Raw genomic sequence first — 16,241 nt, forward strand, 5'->3', positions numbered from 1 at the left:
TGCCAAGGAAAAATATGAAAGTTTTTTGTGGAGTTTGGCAAATGCTGAGGCAAATTGTCTCCCATTTCTTCAATCCTCCGTGTAATTGTAGGTCCTGAAAGACTCACTGTACTAAATAAATCGGCCTTCTCTGGACACATCTCTTTGGTAACAGAAAGAAGGCATTCCTTAACAAATTCTCCCTCCACGAATGGTCTGCCAGTGCGTGCTATTAGCTTGGCAACTTGAAAACTTGCTCGCAGTGATGAAATATTTAGCTGCTTCTGCTTCACAAAAGTATTTTGCTGAGTTGTCAATGTATTTTTCAGTTTTAATATTTTATCTTTTCTCACTTCTCCAACCAAACAATTATATTTATCTTTATGTTGAGTTTCATAGTGTCGACGCAAATTATATTCTTTGAACACAGACACTATATTCTGGCATATTAGACATACAGCTCTTTCATTGTACTGCATGAAAAAGTAATCATAAGTCCACTGTTCTTTGAATATCCTACACTCCGAGTCAATTTTTCTTTTTCTTGACATCATTGTTTCCTAGGGATTCCAAATTGCTATTAGTAAAATACCAATTTATATATACAGCGCTACAAAAACAATATACCAGCAATAACTTTGCCCACACAGAGACATACAGACTGCAATGCCCATCATTGCAGTCTGATTGGTGAAACTCCGCTTTTACCTCAGGCTCACACTGAGGTAATAATGCTCCCAACTTCCTCCAAGCTGCCTCTGCGCTGTGATGCCTCCGTTTCCCGCACTCTCTCTCCCGCTCTTCGCGCTCCCGCTTCCGACCTTCACTGCCCACAAGTCACCGCACAGACGGCCCTCCCAAATGCCCTGGCTTCCTCTGAATCCTGGGAGATGAGAGTTGTAGTCCGGCTGCGCTGTTCGGTTCCTCTCACCGCCTGAAGCTAGACTGCAGCCAACAATTCTCATGATCCAGCGCTTCAGCCGGCCAGCCAATCGGCGGCGGCCGCTGCCCCCTCTCCCTCTTCCACCAATGACCGTCCTTCTCATGTAAAAAAAAATGACAGACAGGCACCCGGCGTACCATATAAATGTCCTCAGCGGGCCGCATGTGGCCCGCGGGCCGTAGTTTGAGGACCCCTGTGTTACAGCCTTATTCCAGAGTGGAATAAATTCATTTTTGTCCTCAAAATTCTACACACAATACCCTATAATGACAACGTGTAAAAAGTTTTTTGGGTTTTTGCAAATTTAATGCATGTGTACATGTGATTTCTTAGTTTGTTTTTTTTTTATTAAATTTGCAAAAATCTCAAAAAACCTTTTTTTTTACACGTTTGTCATTGTTCCATAGGAATGTTAGGGACCTGCCTGATAGAGGTGAACTGGACGTGGTGGTCAGGCCCATAATTATGGCCATTATTATGCAAATAACCTCTTTGATGCTATTTAGCAGTTATATTATTAGGTTCAGCATGGTTAGAGTGTGCACTTGCATTTGTCTCTTTATGCTTGCAGCACTACAAGTCTCAGCAGGTAGCATCTCACATTGTGCTTAGGGTGTGCAATCTAGGGCCCCTAACCCTATGTGGTCTGACTAGACCTCAGGAGACATCTGTTGATTGCTGTTTGCGTATACATCAGTTATATTTATTTATCACATCATGTGGAAAGATAAGAAACATAGACCCAAGTTGGATGTGTTAGGAAGAGGAGATGGTGGCTCTCATCTTGATATGCTTCAATTTCTAAAGATACCTGTATCCAACTCGACAGGTGATGCCAAATCTCCTGCTTCTCCTGCACCTTCTTCCTCATCAGATAGAATCCTCCTTCTACCCTCTCGCTTTCTTTACGACAGGAAATTTTTTAAATATTCTCTCATATCAAGTTGTTTCCTACGAAGCAGGACTTTCAGGCTCTGGAGAGCAAGCTTCAATCTCCTATTCGCCAGAAGTGGTGGCCGCCATCCAGTCTGATATGACACAACTCACGGGTTGTATTGACACCCTGGAAAACCATAGAGGCCTCTGCAGACACCCTCCTTCAATTCAGGGATGCAAAGTCCCATCAACTGTCTGAAATCCACTCTCTAAAACGCATGGATGATTTAGACAATCTAGGCCGCCGCAATAATTTTCAAGTTCGGGGTTTTCCGGAAGACATCTCCCAAGCTAGTCTTATGGACAGCCTTACAAAGATCTTGGCTTGAATCCAAGCAGTGAAATGCTGTTTGATAGAGCTCACCGTGTCCTCCATCCAAGAGGCCTGCCCACGTAGAAACCTCACAATGTTATCTATCGCCTCCGCTACTATATCAAGAAGGAGGACATCCTCAGGAAATCCCATCAGCTTGAGGGTATTGGTTTTAATGGCAACAAAATACAACTATTCCCTGATCTGTCCTGGTACTCTACAAATCTTCAAGCAGGCTCTCAAGACCCACTACTTCATCAAGGCCTTCCAGCTCTCATCCTAACCCACTTCATGCTATTCCCTCCCTATCTTCCCCTTCTGTGTCATGCCTGTCTGCCCCTCCCCTTTAGAATGTAAGCTCTCACGAGCAGGGCCTTCTACCCTCATGTGCTTCTCTTTACATTTTCTTCTACTCCTAACTCCCTGCAGCTTAGTGTTAGTGTTTTAATTGCTATTGCAGCAATGTATATAAACCATGTCCTTGTCCTGCACTGTAATGTACTGTAAGTTACTTGTTTCTTGTTCACTTACTAGTGGCATATAAATAAACAATAATAATAATAACAATACAGGAGAGCCATGAAACCTCTCACATAATTCAAATATCATTAGAACTTCCCATTCAACTTACACGTTTCTCACAATGGTAAGACTATCTCGCTCAATACGCCAGTAGATCTCCCACCTTTTTCTCATCTTTGGGCATACAACCATTTGGCACTCCCAGACTGGGATGCCCTCCCCTGCCAAGTAGTGATCCACTCCCTAGAGGCATTTCTAGAGAGGAGGGGGCCCATGTGCAGTCTCCGACATGGGCCCCTTCCTCTCCGCCTGGCGGCCGGCAGCGCACTGAGCTGTGTGCGGCCAACGCCGGAGTTATAGACTCTGGGCACTAGAGTGTGCGCAGAGTCTATAGTGTATGCACAGGTCACCAGGAAAATGGCCACGGTGGCCATTTTCCCTGTACTGCACATGCGCAAACGACGGGAAAATGGCCGCCGCGGACATTTTCCAGTCATTTTGCAGCGCCGGACGCCAGCGCTGACGTGGGACTCCGGAGAGGTAAGTAATATTATGGGTGCAGGGTGTGTGGTGTGGGGACCCTGGTCCCAGGGGCCCGTGTTACCCGCACACCCTGCACCCATTATAGATACGCCCCTGCCACTCCCTTGCTTCTAGCATTACTGTGGACTACCTTTTCTGTCTTATTTACATGATACAGAAAAAAAGAGATTTGCCCCCCAGCACACTGCAGCAAAACAATACTTAAATCCTACATGATAATAGAGATTTAGAGGTATTAGTTACATACATTTGCAAATATATGAATAAGCGCCAGGCCAATCGTCAAGGCTCCTCTATACTGGCGTCCCTAACATTAAGGGGTTCACGTCTGAGAAGCAAGGCACCCCAAAAAAATTCCAGCCAAGGGCCATCCCCAGGGCATCACACGAAAAAGGGAAAAAGGTGATAGTGAAGTGTAAAGAAAAGATGTGTAAGGATAAATCAATAAGTGTTAAGGAAATGAGAAAGAATTAAAATGACATAAATAATATACAAACAAATAGAGAAGTGATAAAAGTATTCTATGTGAATTAAGTGGCGATGCCATGAGTAAGGCCCATTCAGAACCCCCCCTGGGGCCCCACTCCCTAACGCTCACCCCAAAATAATTATTGCTACATAATGGTAGCACCCACTCTGGGTAATATAATTACAATTGGTGTACTGATAACAGTACATATATAAGCTGAGAGCTAACTTACTTTGGAGGTACCCCAAAAAAACTCCACATGGCACTATAAGGATCAGCACATCCTCCTAATGCTGACTCCCTTCATGCCTCTCCAAACTGCAAAAAAATATGGTAGTTGCTCAAATCAGCTTCATTGCATAACGCAGGTGCTTTTAAAGGGCAGGGTTTACACTGAACACAGAAAAAAAGAGATTTGCCCCCCCAGCACACTGCAGCAAAAACAATACTTAAATCCTACATGATAATAGAGATTTAGAGGTATTAGTTACATACTTAATGTTAGGGACGCCAGTATAGAGAAGCCTTGACGATTGGCCTGGCGCTTATTCATATATTTGCAAATGTATGTAACTAATACCTCTGAATCTCTATTATCATGTAGGATTTAAGTATTGTTTTTGCTGCAGTGTGCTGGGGGGCAAATCTCTTTTTTTCTGTGTTCAGTGTAAAACCCGCCCTTTACAAGCACCTGTGTTATGCAATTAAGCTGATTTGAGCAACTATCATATTTTTTTGTTATTTACATGATAGCAATGTTCTTTTTGTTTAGTTACAATTTATTACTTCAGTTAAGATTTAAGTGACCTCATACAGCTGGCTATGATATGGTCTCCCTATTGTAATATTCATATCTGGCTTAGCTTGTGCTCGTTGCCTCAGACTAGTCTGTCCCTGCGCATTGTACTTTTACAATACAGCCTAGTTTTTCCTTTGGGTTGTTACAGTTACTGTCCTCCTGTCCCCCTCATCCTACATTTTTCGATCTTACCAACATTTCCAAGGTTTCGATTTGGGAGGCACATAAATGTGTCTTGAGGGGTGCTTGCATACAATTGGAATCTTACTTCAATAAAACAAAAGACCCAAGAAAGAGATACCCTTCTAGGAAAAATTAAATCCTTAGACGGCTCTCATAATTATTCTCCTCATTATTATGCTGAGCTTGAGGAAGCCTGGGCTGCCAATCATAGACTTTTCACTGACAAAATTAAACTGTCATACTGTAAATATCGCAGTCGCTATTACCAATAGGGAAATAAACCAGGTAGAATGTTAGCTAAAGCATTACGGGAACAACGTGCAGTCACATTTATTCATGCCATTAAAGATGAACAGAGCTCCTAAACATCACCTATTCTACTACTAGCACTTATAAAAAATCCCTTTTAAGACGTCTTAATAATGCAGCAAAGGCCATGAGTCCAGTTCTTTGGAAATCACCAGTAGCTTCTTCCATTAGAGATTGGTTTAAGAAGATCGATTTTTACATGGAAGATATTATTTCCTTTTCATTTGGTAAACCTATGGATTTTACAGCCACCTAGTTATCATAGCTGGAATCTAAGGAATCCTCTTTATATTTAGCTTATATGGGTCTACTCGCAGCCCCCTCCCCTCTCCTCTTCTTCACTTTCTCACTATGCTGTCTGTCCATCAGATATGAGTTCAGACTGCAATCCTCTTTAGCACAAGTAAGGAGTAGATCTTCTATTTCCTAACCTCCATTCACCCCCCTCCTCTTCCCCTCTGGCCTCTCTCAACCCCTTTTTCCTACCCTTTCCATCTCATAAGTCCTTTTATTTGCATTTCTCTATTAATGTTTTTTTTTTAATTCTCTTATCTATCTTTTCTTTTTTTTCCTCATTTTTATTAAAGTTGTACGACTTGTATGTCACTGTGACTAGATGCAATACAAAAATGTAATAGAATACATCCTTTATTAACTTCCCACTGTAGGAGGTTATTTTATATTTATTTAATGTATTGTAGTGTTTTCACTTCATATATTCATTATTGTGTGTATATGCTTACAAGTATGAATGACCTATTTTTTCAGTAAAAACAGTTTGGGTAAATATGAGGAGAGATTCTACTCCAGACAGTGCTTTCAGTGTCAGCTACACATGAACAACAGTCACATGTGCACCAGCCCACAGTTGCTTAACTGTGTACCATGTGACTGCAGCAGTCACACCAGCCAGTGATGGTATGAATATACTGTAGCTGAAGGGGACTTAGCCATTACCAACTAGCCACTGCTGGTGAGTGTGTGTCAGTCAATGAATGTTTATAGTGTGTACATGCCAGTGGCTTTGTGAATTAATGTGTATTTATTATTTATGTATCTATATACATGTGTGTGAATGACTGTGTGAGAATATGTGTGTATTAAATACGTGTGTGCATATACAATTTTATTTTAGGTCAGAGTGTGTGTGCTTGTAGTATATGGGTTTATTTATTGTGTGCATATAGTATATGTACCATATGGTTATGTGCCAGTGTGCTTATAGTATATAATTGGAAAATATAGTATGTATGTCAGTGTGTGTGTTATATAGTAAACAACTGAATGCACTGTGTGTCTGTGAATATAATATGTATATGTGTTCATATACCTTGTGTAAAAACAGCTTGCAGCTGCATGACTTTATATGGACAAAATTATTCTAAGGATTAATATATGTATACCTAACACAATAGAGAATAGCATCAATAGGAAGGAACAGAGGGTAGTAGTGAAATTCCTTAACCACTTTTCCAAAAACCGCTCCGAAATTGTCGGGCTTTTTTATGATTGAATTAGGTCAAGAACATCTTTTTAAAATTATTCCAAAGCATTTTTTTTTTTAAATACCATATATCATAAAAATATTTTTTTTTATGGTATACTGTAGTGATGGCCATTGACATCTGTACCATCGATGGCCAATGGGTTCAACAATCGATTGTTTGAGACCGCAGCCACCGATGTTTCCTTGACATTGGGAGGACTGCACACACAAACTATACACATATACAGTATATATGCATATATATGGGTGTGTGTGTGTGTATACATACATACATACATATATACACACACACACACACACACACAACCACTGTCTGATCACTGTTCTGAGGGGGAGAAATGGAGCACTCACCCAGTCACTCACTGAGAGAAGATGGGGGAGGTCGCTGGGCTCAAAGCTGCAGCCGCCACCGGGCCGGAAAGAGAAGGTGGGCAGACATCAGCAGCAGCCGCCGGGCCTGGAGGAGATGGACACAGAGCAACAGCTGCCGCCGGTCACCCAGCAGCTGCCGACGGGATGGGAAGAGGAGGTAAGTAAACTTCAACAGCCGCCGCCGCACCTGGAGGAAGGGGTGGAGGGTGGGCTGGATCAGGGGAGTCCCTTCAGCACCGGAAGAAGAGGGTGGGCAGGTCCGGGGACACTACAGCGCCGGGGGAAGGGGACCCAGCCGCGCAGGGAGGAGAGGATCAGCTGGCTCGGGGACTCAGTGCAGCGCTGGAAGAAGAGGGTGGCCTGGCCTGGGGTCACTGAAGCGCCGGGGGAAGGGGACCCAGCCACGGAGTAGATAAAGTGGCGCCTGCTGCCAGGGGAAATGTCACGCAGGCTGCCTGTTCACTGCTGGCCACAGTGATCGGGATACACTGGAGCCGAGCGGGAGGGGGGTGCTGCCAGATGCCCGATCACTGTGACCAGCAGTGATCGGGACACACGAGAGGGGCAGCTGCGGGTGCAGAGGGACCAGCAGGTCCCTCTGATGTAGGCGGCCGCAGGAAGATTAGCTTCCCGCAGCCGCCCAGTGGGCATCTCTGACTGGTCGTATCAGATACGACCATGTCAGTTAAAGACCAGTCTGGTATGGTCGTATCTGATACGACTGTGCCAGGCAAGTGGTTAATATTTATATTTTTACATTATTTTTTAAATACTAGCTTCTTTTTACTATTTAGTATCTTTTCTAAGACTAGTTTGTCCACTTATCACCAAGGCAAGCTGTCTTTATAAACTTGCCTTTTACTAGGTCAATTTCACAGTTCAAATATAATTGTTTGTATTATTATTATTTAAAAAAATAATAATAATAATAGACGATATACTCCATGGGCGATATCATCTGAACTGCTGGGCTCAATGTCGTTAACGACATTAAGCATACACACTTAACGATATCGTTCAGTGCCGGCACCCTTTCTCATCCCTCATCAAATGACCAACAATGCGAGCTCCCGCGGATCATTGACTATATCTTTCATCGTCTTAACATGCAGGCTAACCTGACGATATCGTCAGGTTGTGCATGTCCAGGCGATGAAAGATATAGTCAACGATCCGCGGGAGCGCACATTGTTGGTCGTTTACCACATACACACTGGACAATATTGGACGCTATGAACGATAACGATATAGTTGTCGTTCATATTGTCCAACTTATCGTCTAGTGCAGTGTTGGCTAACCTTGACACTCCAGCTGTTGTGGAACCATATATCCCAGCATGCCCTGCTACAGTTTTAGCATGCCCTAATAGCAAAACTGTAGCAGTGCATGCTGGGTTATGTAGTTCCATAACAGCTGGAGTGTCAAGGTTAGCCAACACTGGTCTAGTGTGTACGTGGCTTTAAACTGAGATTTCTTATTACTTATAATTATAATTTGTTTGACAACTTTAGGTCTGGGACATGTTATATAATAATTTCGCATACAACTGTCTATTGAACTAGATATAAGAACTTATGCAAATTTGGTTTTGTAAATAATATTCCCTATATATTTTTTTTGAATGTCAGTAAAGAAAATCACGACTCATTTAATAAACATGTGGTGATTCAATTTGACGTGGTTTTTTTATTTTTTTAATATTTGATTTTTCTTTTATATTTTCCAGGGAAAACATTGATACTTCTATAGCATCTTATTCATATTTCTTGTGGTATAGACAGATATTTTTTATTTTGCATTTCATGCGCTTATGTTATGGCCACATGGAGATACTTAAAATTAAATAAAATTTAGTAAATTTGCATTCTATTAGACAGAAATAAAGTAAAAAAATAAATGTCTTTCTGGCATATTTATCAATATTATTTTACTCAAATAATGTGAAAATAGTTGTTTTCACACCCTTTTCACATTACTTTAGTATCACTTAAGTGTATTAAAGAGCTTTTGGAGCAGTTTTCGTAAAAAGAACCCTACTTCTTAAAATTGCATTACTTTAGTAAGCAGATCACATTTCCCATACTTGTAATGGGAATGTGATCTGTCTCAGATTTACTAAAAGAAAATGTGAACAAATGCTGGGAGGGAGCCATGCGATGGTAATCTGCTGCCAAATCCAAGGGCCACTACTCTCTGCTCATTCTCCTTGACCTCTCTGCTGCATTTGACACTGTAGACCACCCTCTCCTCCTGCAAATCCTTTACTCTCTCGGTTTACGTGAAACTGCCCTCTCCTGGCTTTCCTCCTACCTCTCTGATCGTTCCCTCGCTGTGTCCTCTCATGACTCCTCTTCCCCTCCACTTCCACTAAAGGTAGGAGTTCCCCAAGGTTCTGTTCTTGGACCTCTCCTTTTCTCCCTATATACATCCTCTTTAGGTGAACTCATTAACTCCTTTGACCTCCAATATCATCTCTATGCAGATGATACTCAAATTTACCTTTCCACCCCTGAGCTCACCCCTGAGCTCCTTACCCGTATCGCCAACTGTCTCTCTGCTGTCTCTTCGTGGATGTCCCAGCGCTTTCTTAAACTTAACATGTCTAAGACTGAGCTGATCATCTTCCCACCCTCTTCCACTACATCACTTTCCACAATTTCGTTATCTATTGATGGCACAACTATCTCCTCTAGCCCCAAAGTGCGCTGTCTTGGAGTTATCCTAGACTCCTCCCTCTCCTTTAAACCGCACATTCAGCACATCTCGCAGTCCTGCCGTTTTCACCTAAAAAATATCTCCAGGATTAGACCCTTCCTCACCCAGGATGCCACTAAAACCCTCATCCACTCACTGGTCATATCCAGATTGGACTACTGTAACCTTCTCCTAGCTGGCCTCCCAGTCTCTCACCTCTCTCCACTACAATCTGTTCTCAATGCTGCTGCTCGGCTCATCTTCCTCTCCAGACGTTCTATATCTGCTTCCCCTCTCCTTCAAGCCCTACACTGGCTCCCCTTCCCCTTCAGATGCCAATTCAAGGTTCTTACATTCACCTACAAGCCCTCACCAAATCCTCTCCCGCATACATTTCTGACCTTCTCTCCCTTCACACTCCCGCCCGCCCACTTCGCTCAACTAATGCATGCCGCCTCTCTTGCCAACTGATTACTTCCTCCCACTCCCGCATCCGAGATTTTGCCCGTGCTGCTCCCTACCTTTGGAATGCTCTCCCTCTCCCTATCAGACTCTCCACCTCTCTACAAATCTTCAAACTGGCTCTCAAGACCCACTACTTCATCAAGGCCTTCCAGCACTCCTCCTAACCCACCTCATGCTCTTTCCTTCCTATCTTCCCCTTCTGTGTCACGCCTGTCTGTCTGCCCCTCCCCTTAGAATGTAAGCTCTCATGAGCAGGGACCTCTTCCCTCATGTGCTTCTCTTTACATTTTCTTCTACTCTCTACTCCCCATTAGGGCACCTAACACGGGACCGCCAACTCCCGGCAGCTTATTGTGAGTGCTTTAATCACTATTTCAGCAATGTATAGAAGTTGTGTCCTTGTCCTGCACTGTAATGTACTGTAAGCTACTTGTTTCTTGTTCACTTATTAGTTCTATGTACTATGTAAGGCGCTGCGGAACACTTGTGGCGCCATATAAATAAAGGATAATAATAATAATAATAATGGCGATATGCAGGGTTCCCCGTTTCCACTACTCCAGCTCAGCTGACAGGGAAAGCAGAGCCTGGAGCAGGCTTCTGTGATGTGTGTCTGATAGACCCCTGGCTGGTTACAAAGAAAAAAAATAGAATATAATAACAACACTTTCCTGCACCAGGGGATGGTGATCGATGAGCTCCTCCATGATTCCGGTCAGCTGATGGCTGGACTCCTGCTCAGTGACCCATGGTCAGCTGCTCTGTATTGTAAACTGAAATGCCAGATCACAGTGGAAGCAGTCGAGAAGCCAACGGACGAGATCCCGACCGCCTGCTTCCCAACTGTCTAATCCCGGCAAGGTACAAATGACAGGCGGCAAAATCCTGACACCTGTCATTAGACCTACGCTAGGAGCCCGACACCCGGCTTACCGATCGAAGGTAAGCCGGGCGTGGACAGCCGCGGGGGGGAGGGTTAGGGGCTCCTGGGGGGACTTAGGGTTAGGCACCCCCCGGGAGGTTAGTGTTATGCTAGGGGGAGGGGGGATTAGAGTTAGGCCCCCCTGAGAGACTTTGGTTTAGGCTGCGGGGAAGGGGGGGTTAGGTTTAGGCACTTGGGGGGGGGGGGGGTTAGGGGTAAGCACACCTAAAGGAGGGTTAGGGTTAGGGGGTGAAAAAAAGTTAGCAGTACTTACCTTTTGTAGCTTTGGGATTTTCACTCCTGCCGGGCTTCCGCTGACGGGATGCGGCCAACGGTAAATCATACTGATCCCGTTCACAGCACAGTGCAGCTGACTGGGGTCACAGAGGATCACCGTGCAGGAAAGTGTTAGCTAAGGGGGGGGGGGGGGCATTGTGTGGTGGGGAGGGTTGAGGAAGTTTGGGGGAAAGATGACAAGGGAAGGGGAGCCATCGCAGGGAGGTAGCCAGTGGCACATGCGCAGGCACACTCACACACAGGCACAGGTTGTATCAAATATTTATCGCAAAAAATACTGTCAGTGTATTTTTTGCAATAAATATGTGATATATCCTTGCGAACTACTCAAATATAGCATTGCGAATTTGGGTGACATTATTGCATCCCATCCGCGCCTGAGATGCGGCTTGTGATAAATATGCCGCTATATATTGCCACAAATATAATGCATTTCAGTGTTATTTATTTGTTTTTCATAGAACAGTGATATTGTTACCAAATAAGTCAAAAAAGAAAATTGTCCATCAACTACAACTGTTCACTCCTTAGTATACTAGTTCTCAAGTCAAACAAAATGTAATGTCAATTTACCCCTCCCCCAACTTGAACAACAGAGGAGTCTATTGTATAGTGTAAGCAGCTGATGGAACTGCTGGGGCATTCCAAAGGAGGGGGAAAACGCAGCTTATTTATTGCAAGGATTTACACATTAATATCACATAGCTTGATCTCACATTAAGCTCAATTTATTACTTCTTATGTTATAACGGTTACGCTAAAGAGAGGGCGATGGAACAAGTTGATTAGGCTTTCAGGTTGTGTAATGAAAAATAATATTTGTAGTTTTGGTAAGATTAATTCATTTGTCATTTTATTTTAGCATAAAATGAGCTGAGCTCTAATTTGATTTTTAAGATAGCTAATTTACTTCTTTGTGGGAATGGAATATCAAATTACACTATCAAATGTTTAATAAGTTTCAGTTAATTGCTTTTTTCAGGACAAATAATCATGGCTGCAAAACCAAAACTTCACTACTTCAATGGCCGTGGAAGAATGGAGTGTATTCGGTGGCTGTTAGCTGCGGTTGGTGTTGAGGTAAGTATAATAACATATTATAATGTAAATCCTGATTGTTTGGCGTTCTGATCTGTATGGCAATATCACAGGCAGTAGAGGAGACAGATGGCTGACAGTGCAGGAAACATTATGCTCTATATCCCTGTATGGCCTTTGAGAATAGTTTTCATTTCTTTAATTCTATTATAGAAATAAAGTATCTCCCACTTTCCGTACAGTAATAGCTTCATTCAGTGTGTAGAACTCAGCTAGGATTTTATCCTTCCATGGTGTATGAAACATCTCCAGTCACCTTCATTTAGCTTCCACCCTGGTTTTTATATCCCTGCTCATCACTGAGCTGTTTGATCGCAGATATAAAGTAGTGATCAAATGTTGATGCATTTAATTTAATCTTTATTTTTTATTCACAGTTTGAAGAAAAATTCTATGACACGAAGGAAGAATATGAAAAGTTGCTTAAATGTACAGTATTTTTATTATTGCACAATTATTATTAAATAAATATGGTAGAAATTGCAAAAAATGGTTATCTCGAACTAGCCCTTATAATGGATCTGATTATATTTATTTGTCTTTCTTTTTTCCTACTTCACCTTATAGGAAAAAAGACAACTATTTATTGGCAAGTAAAATATATCATCCTAGTTCAGAGGTTCCCAAACTTTTTTGAATCACGGCGCCCTAGAGTAACAGCATTGTTTTCATGGCACCCCTAAGCCAAACGTTTGTTATTGAGATATTCAGAAAAAAATGTCAAGTAGTAAAGTGAAGTAAATTGTGCTCACCTGTCATCCTTAGGTTCAGTTATGTGGTGTTGGACAGGTTTGAGCCCATAAGTAATTTGATTTGGTGCTGGACCACCAACCTGAGGTACCCCTGCAAGTGTCCTGAGGCACCCCAGGTTGCCGCGACGCATGGTTTGGGAACCACTGTCCTAGTTGTTGAATTGAGGTCTGTGGATTCTGAGTAAGATTTTATCATTCCCCATTTCCCAGGCACTTCTCAGATCAGTCTTATTCATCTCTGAACATATGAGCTTGATGGTTGACTTGCAAAAAAGAAACCCTAAACGGAAAGAGAAGAAAGCCAGTAAAGTGTTGTTGCCCAAGACAATAAAAAAAAAAAAATACACACACAAAGTCCAGCACAGCAGTGTTTGTTCTCTGTTCTAAAAACGATAAAGTTATGTTCAAACAGGAAAAAACTAATGGTAGTGGTAGAGTGTAGGCCAAGAATGGGTGAGGAGTACTAAACTAATGTTAGTACAGCAGGGATGAGGATTAGCAGCATTGTGCATTAGTTACTGGAAAATACATGAAAATAAAATTGTTACATTTATTTAATTAATCTACTGTCATATACTCTACAGTAACTACAGATGTGTCCTCATACAGCGATCCTTTTTGAGCCATATGGTGCAAGACATCTGGCACAATTTAGATTTGTTGTCATAGGTAGCAATTCCAGTGCTAAAGTATTTTTTCCTAAATTTTGCATCTTAATTCGCTAATAGTGTCACACTGTAAGTCACTAATAGTGTACTAAGGGCCTTATTCAGTTGTGGATTCAGCTCAGTTTTACACGCAGGTTCCTGATGTTCGGGATTCTGCGAATGCGTCGGACCCGAACTGCGCATGTGCAGTACAGATCTTTGATATTGATCGGAGTTCGGCAGCAGACTGTCAGTGGTTGGCCAGTCTGCTGCTGTTTCAGGACTGGGAGGGGGTGGCAACGGCCTCCATTTCCCAAAACGGAGGCATGTCGCTGCCGTTGTGGGAGAGTGACGAGGCCAGAATCTTCAGTTGCTGACAGAGATTTCCTGGCCTCTTTTCAGCATAATGGAACAGTATGCAAGATAAGCAATCTGTGAATTTAAAATACTAAAAAGAGCCAGGACCAGTGTTAGCAAACACAGAATATATGTTTGCAAAACATTGGCTTGCAGGATATCAAATGGACTGGAACACAGCAGAGAGCAGTTCTTAGTAAAACATTCCATAATCTGCAAGGTACTTAGGGCAGGGATATAAAGTCAGTAAAGCAGGTGCAGGTGATTAAGCAGTGAAAGAGATTAACTCCTACAGTTAAGGTGTGATTGTTCAAAGTAGAGATGTGCAGGCTCGATCGGTTCAGATTTTCCCGCCAAATCTGGATTTTCCCCGCCAAATTTAGGGTCTCAGAAAGAGGCAAAATGTCATCCTTCATGGACTTTTGTCCATGAAAGATGCTGATTGTCCATGAAAGATGACGTTTTGCCTCTTTCTGAGACCCAAAATGTGGTGGGAAAAATATGGATTTGGCTGGAAAATCCAAACCGATCCAAGCCTGCACATCTCTAGTTCAAAGTTCTCAAGAGGAACATCTCTGGTAAAACAGAGGTATTGCACAGACTTATATAACAACCACGAGGGGCCACTATAGTGATGTACTTCCACAATATTTTATTCTAAAAATAATACCGTAAAAATTGGCTGCTATCAAGGTATAAAAACAAAAGGACTTACCTGAATCAGTCTCCAATAACAAATAGATGTTTCAAACATCCTAGGAAAAGTCCACTCACCGAGACTTTTTTTTCCAAATGATCCAAAGTAACAATATGTGTGAAGCAACCCTGCACGTTTCATCAACAGGACTTCATCAAGGGTGTTTTTTTGCATATTGAGTCTATCCAAGGACTCCTAAGACTATTTCTGTCAACTTGTTGACTACATACATTGCTGGCTGCCATTTGTTAAACTGAACAATTATTTTTCAAAATGCAGCCTATGATTCATTAGGAAGTAGTGATTGAAACATATTTCTTAAATAACAAAAATTTATTCATTTCCTTGGCCTTTTAGCTGGAGATTTGATGTTTCAACAAGTCCCAATGGTGGAAATAGATGGAATGAAACTCGTACAAACGAGAGCCATCCTGAATTACATTGCTAAAAAGTACAACATGTATGGAAAGGACCTGAATGAAAGTTTATTGTAAGTGCTTCCCTTGTTTACCAATGCTCTTTCTTTTTTTTTTTTTTTTTTAAACATAATTTTATAGCTATAGTATTAGTAATACAACACAACAGTTTTATATTTAGTAACACAAAAAGGTGTGTACTTCCTACTTAGTTTCTGCATTTAATCTATATGGAGAATTATTATGGTTGTTGTGCTTATTTATATCATTAACCTTTATATATAGGGTGCCACAAAGTGTCCATAGCGCCTTAGAGAGCACAAATACAGATATAGTGCAACTGCATTGGGATATAAAGTTCATAATGTACAGAACAGCTAGATAGTTGCCAAATAATTATGCATGTATAGTTATAACAACAAAGTCTGTGAATTAAACTTGTACCCTAGTTGATGGGTACAGAAAATAGGTTAGGGGGCACTGTAGGCATGGGGGGTGTGATATTAGCAAAAGTGACAGGAAAGAAAAGAAGGAGGGCCCTGCTTGTAAGAACTTCTCTATCTCTATAGAGGGTACACAGATAAGAGTCAGAAGGTGAGGGGAGTCAGTGTGTTAGAACAGAAAATCCTGGCTTAGGATGAGATCTGACTTTGGTAAAATAGGTTTTGAGAGCCTGTTTTAGAATGTATTTTTTTACTCTGGGTAATTTGGAATAATTGGAGATTTAAAAAAAAAAAAAGATCTCGGTGCTTCTATACAAACCCTTCAGTCAAATTGGTAATAAATTAAATAGTAGCATTGCAAAGCTTGTTAGATAATGGAAATGCACCAGACATGGTTGCCCCCTGCTGCTATGTTAAAATGAATATTCTTCCCCTGATGCTGCAAGTTTCAGACACTCATCCAGTCCAATCTTCACATGTCACTATTAAATACTATAGGTACAGGTTCTGTAAATAAGTACAGAAATCTGTAAGGTGAAAAATATTACAGAGGCTGAAGTTTTCCACTCTTATTAGA

At 41.9% G+C, this 16,241-nt stretch overlaps 1 protein-coding gene across 3 annotated transcripts in view; it reads left to right on the forward strand.

Annotated features, from left to right (window-relative positions):
• LOC148516644 (glutathione S-transferase A4-like) overlaps window positions 1–16,241 on the forward strand; it is a 41,453-nt gene that overhangs the window by 12,650 nt on the left and 12,562 nt on the right. Inside the window, exons 1-5 of one of the 3 annotated variants that reach the window (XM_088479688.1) lie at window positions 5,936–5,969; window positions 10,350–10,388; window positions 12,237–12,334; window positions 12,730–12,781; window positions 15,163–15,295. In XM_088479688.1, the coding sequence (XP_088335814.1) occupies window positions 12,248–12,334; window positions 12,730–12,781; window positions 15,163–15,295 (272 nt within the window). In that variant the 5' untranslated portion in view covers window positions 5,936–5,969; window positions 10,350–10,388; window positions 12,237–12,247. Of the gene's footprint in view, window positions 1–5,863; window positions 5,970–10,349; window positions 10,389–12,236; window positions 12,335–12,729; window positions 12,782–15,162; window positions 15,296–16,241 lie in introns of those variants that run through there. The other 2 variants (XM_088479687.1, XM_088479686.1) reach the window with 2 other exon arrangements.

This window comes from Taudactylus pleione, unplaced genomic scaffold (genome assembly GCF_031769625.1).
Source record: "Taudactylus pleione unplaced genomic scaffold, aTauple2 ptg000244l, whole genome shotgun sequence".
Classification (NCBI taxonomy): Eukaryota; Metazoa; Chordata; class Amphibia; order Anura; family Myobatrachidae; genus Taudactylus; species Taudactylus pleione.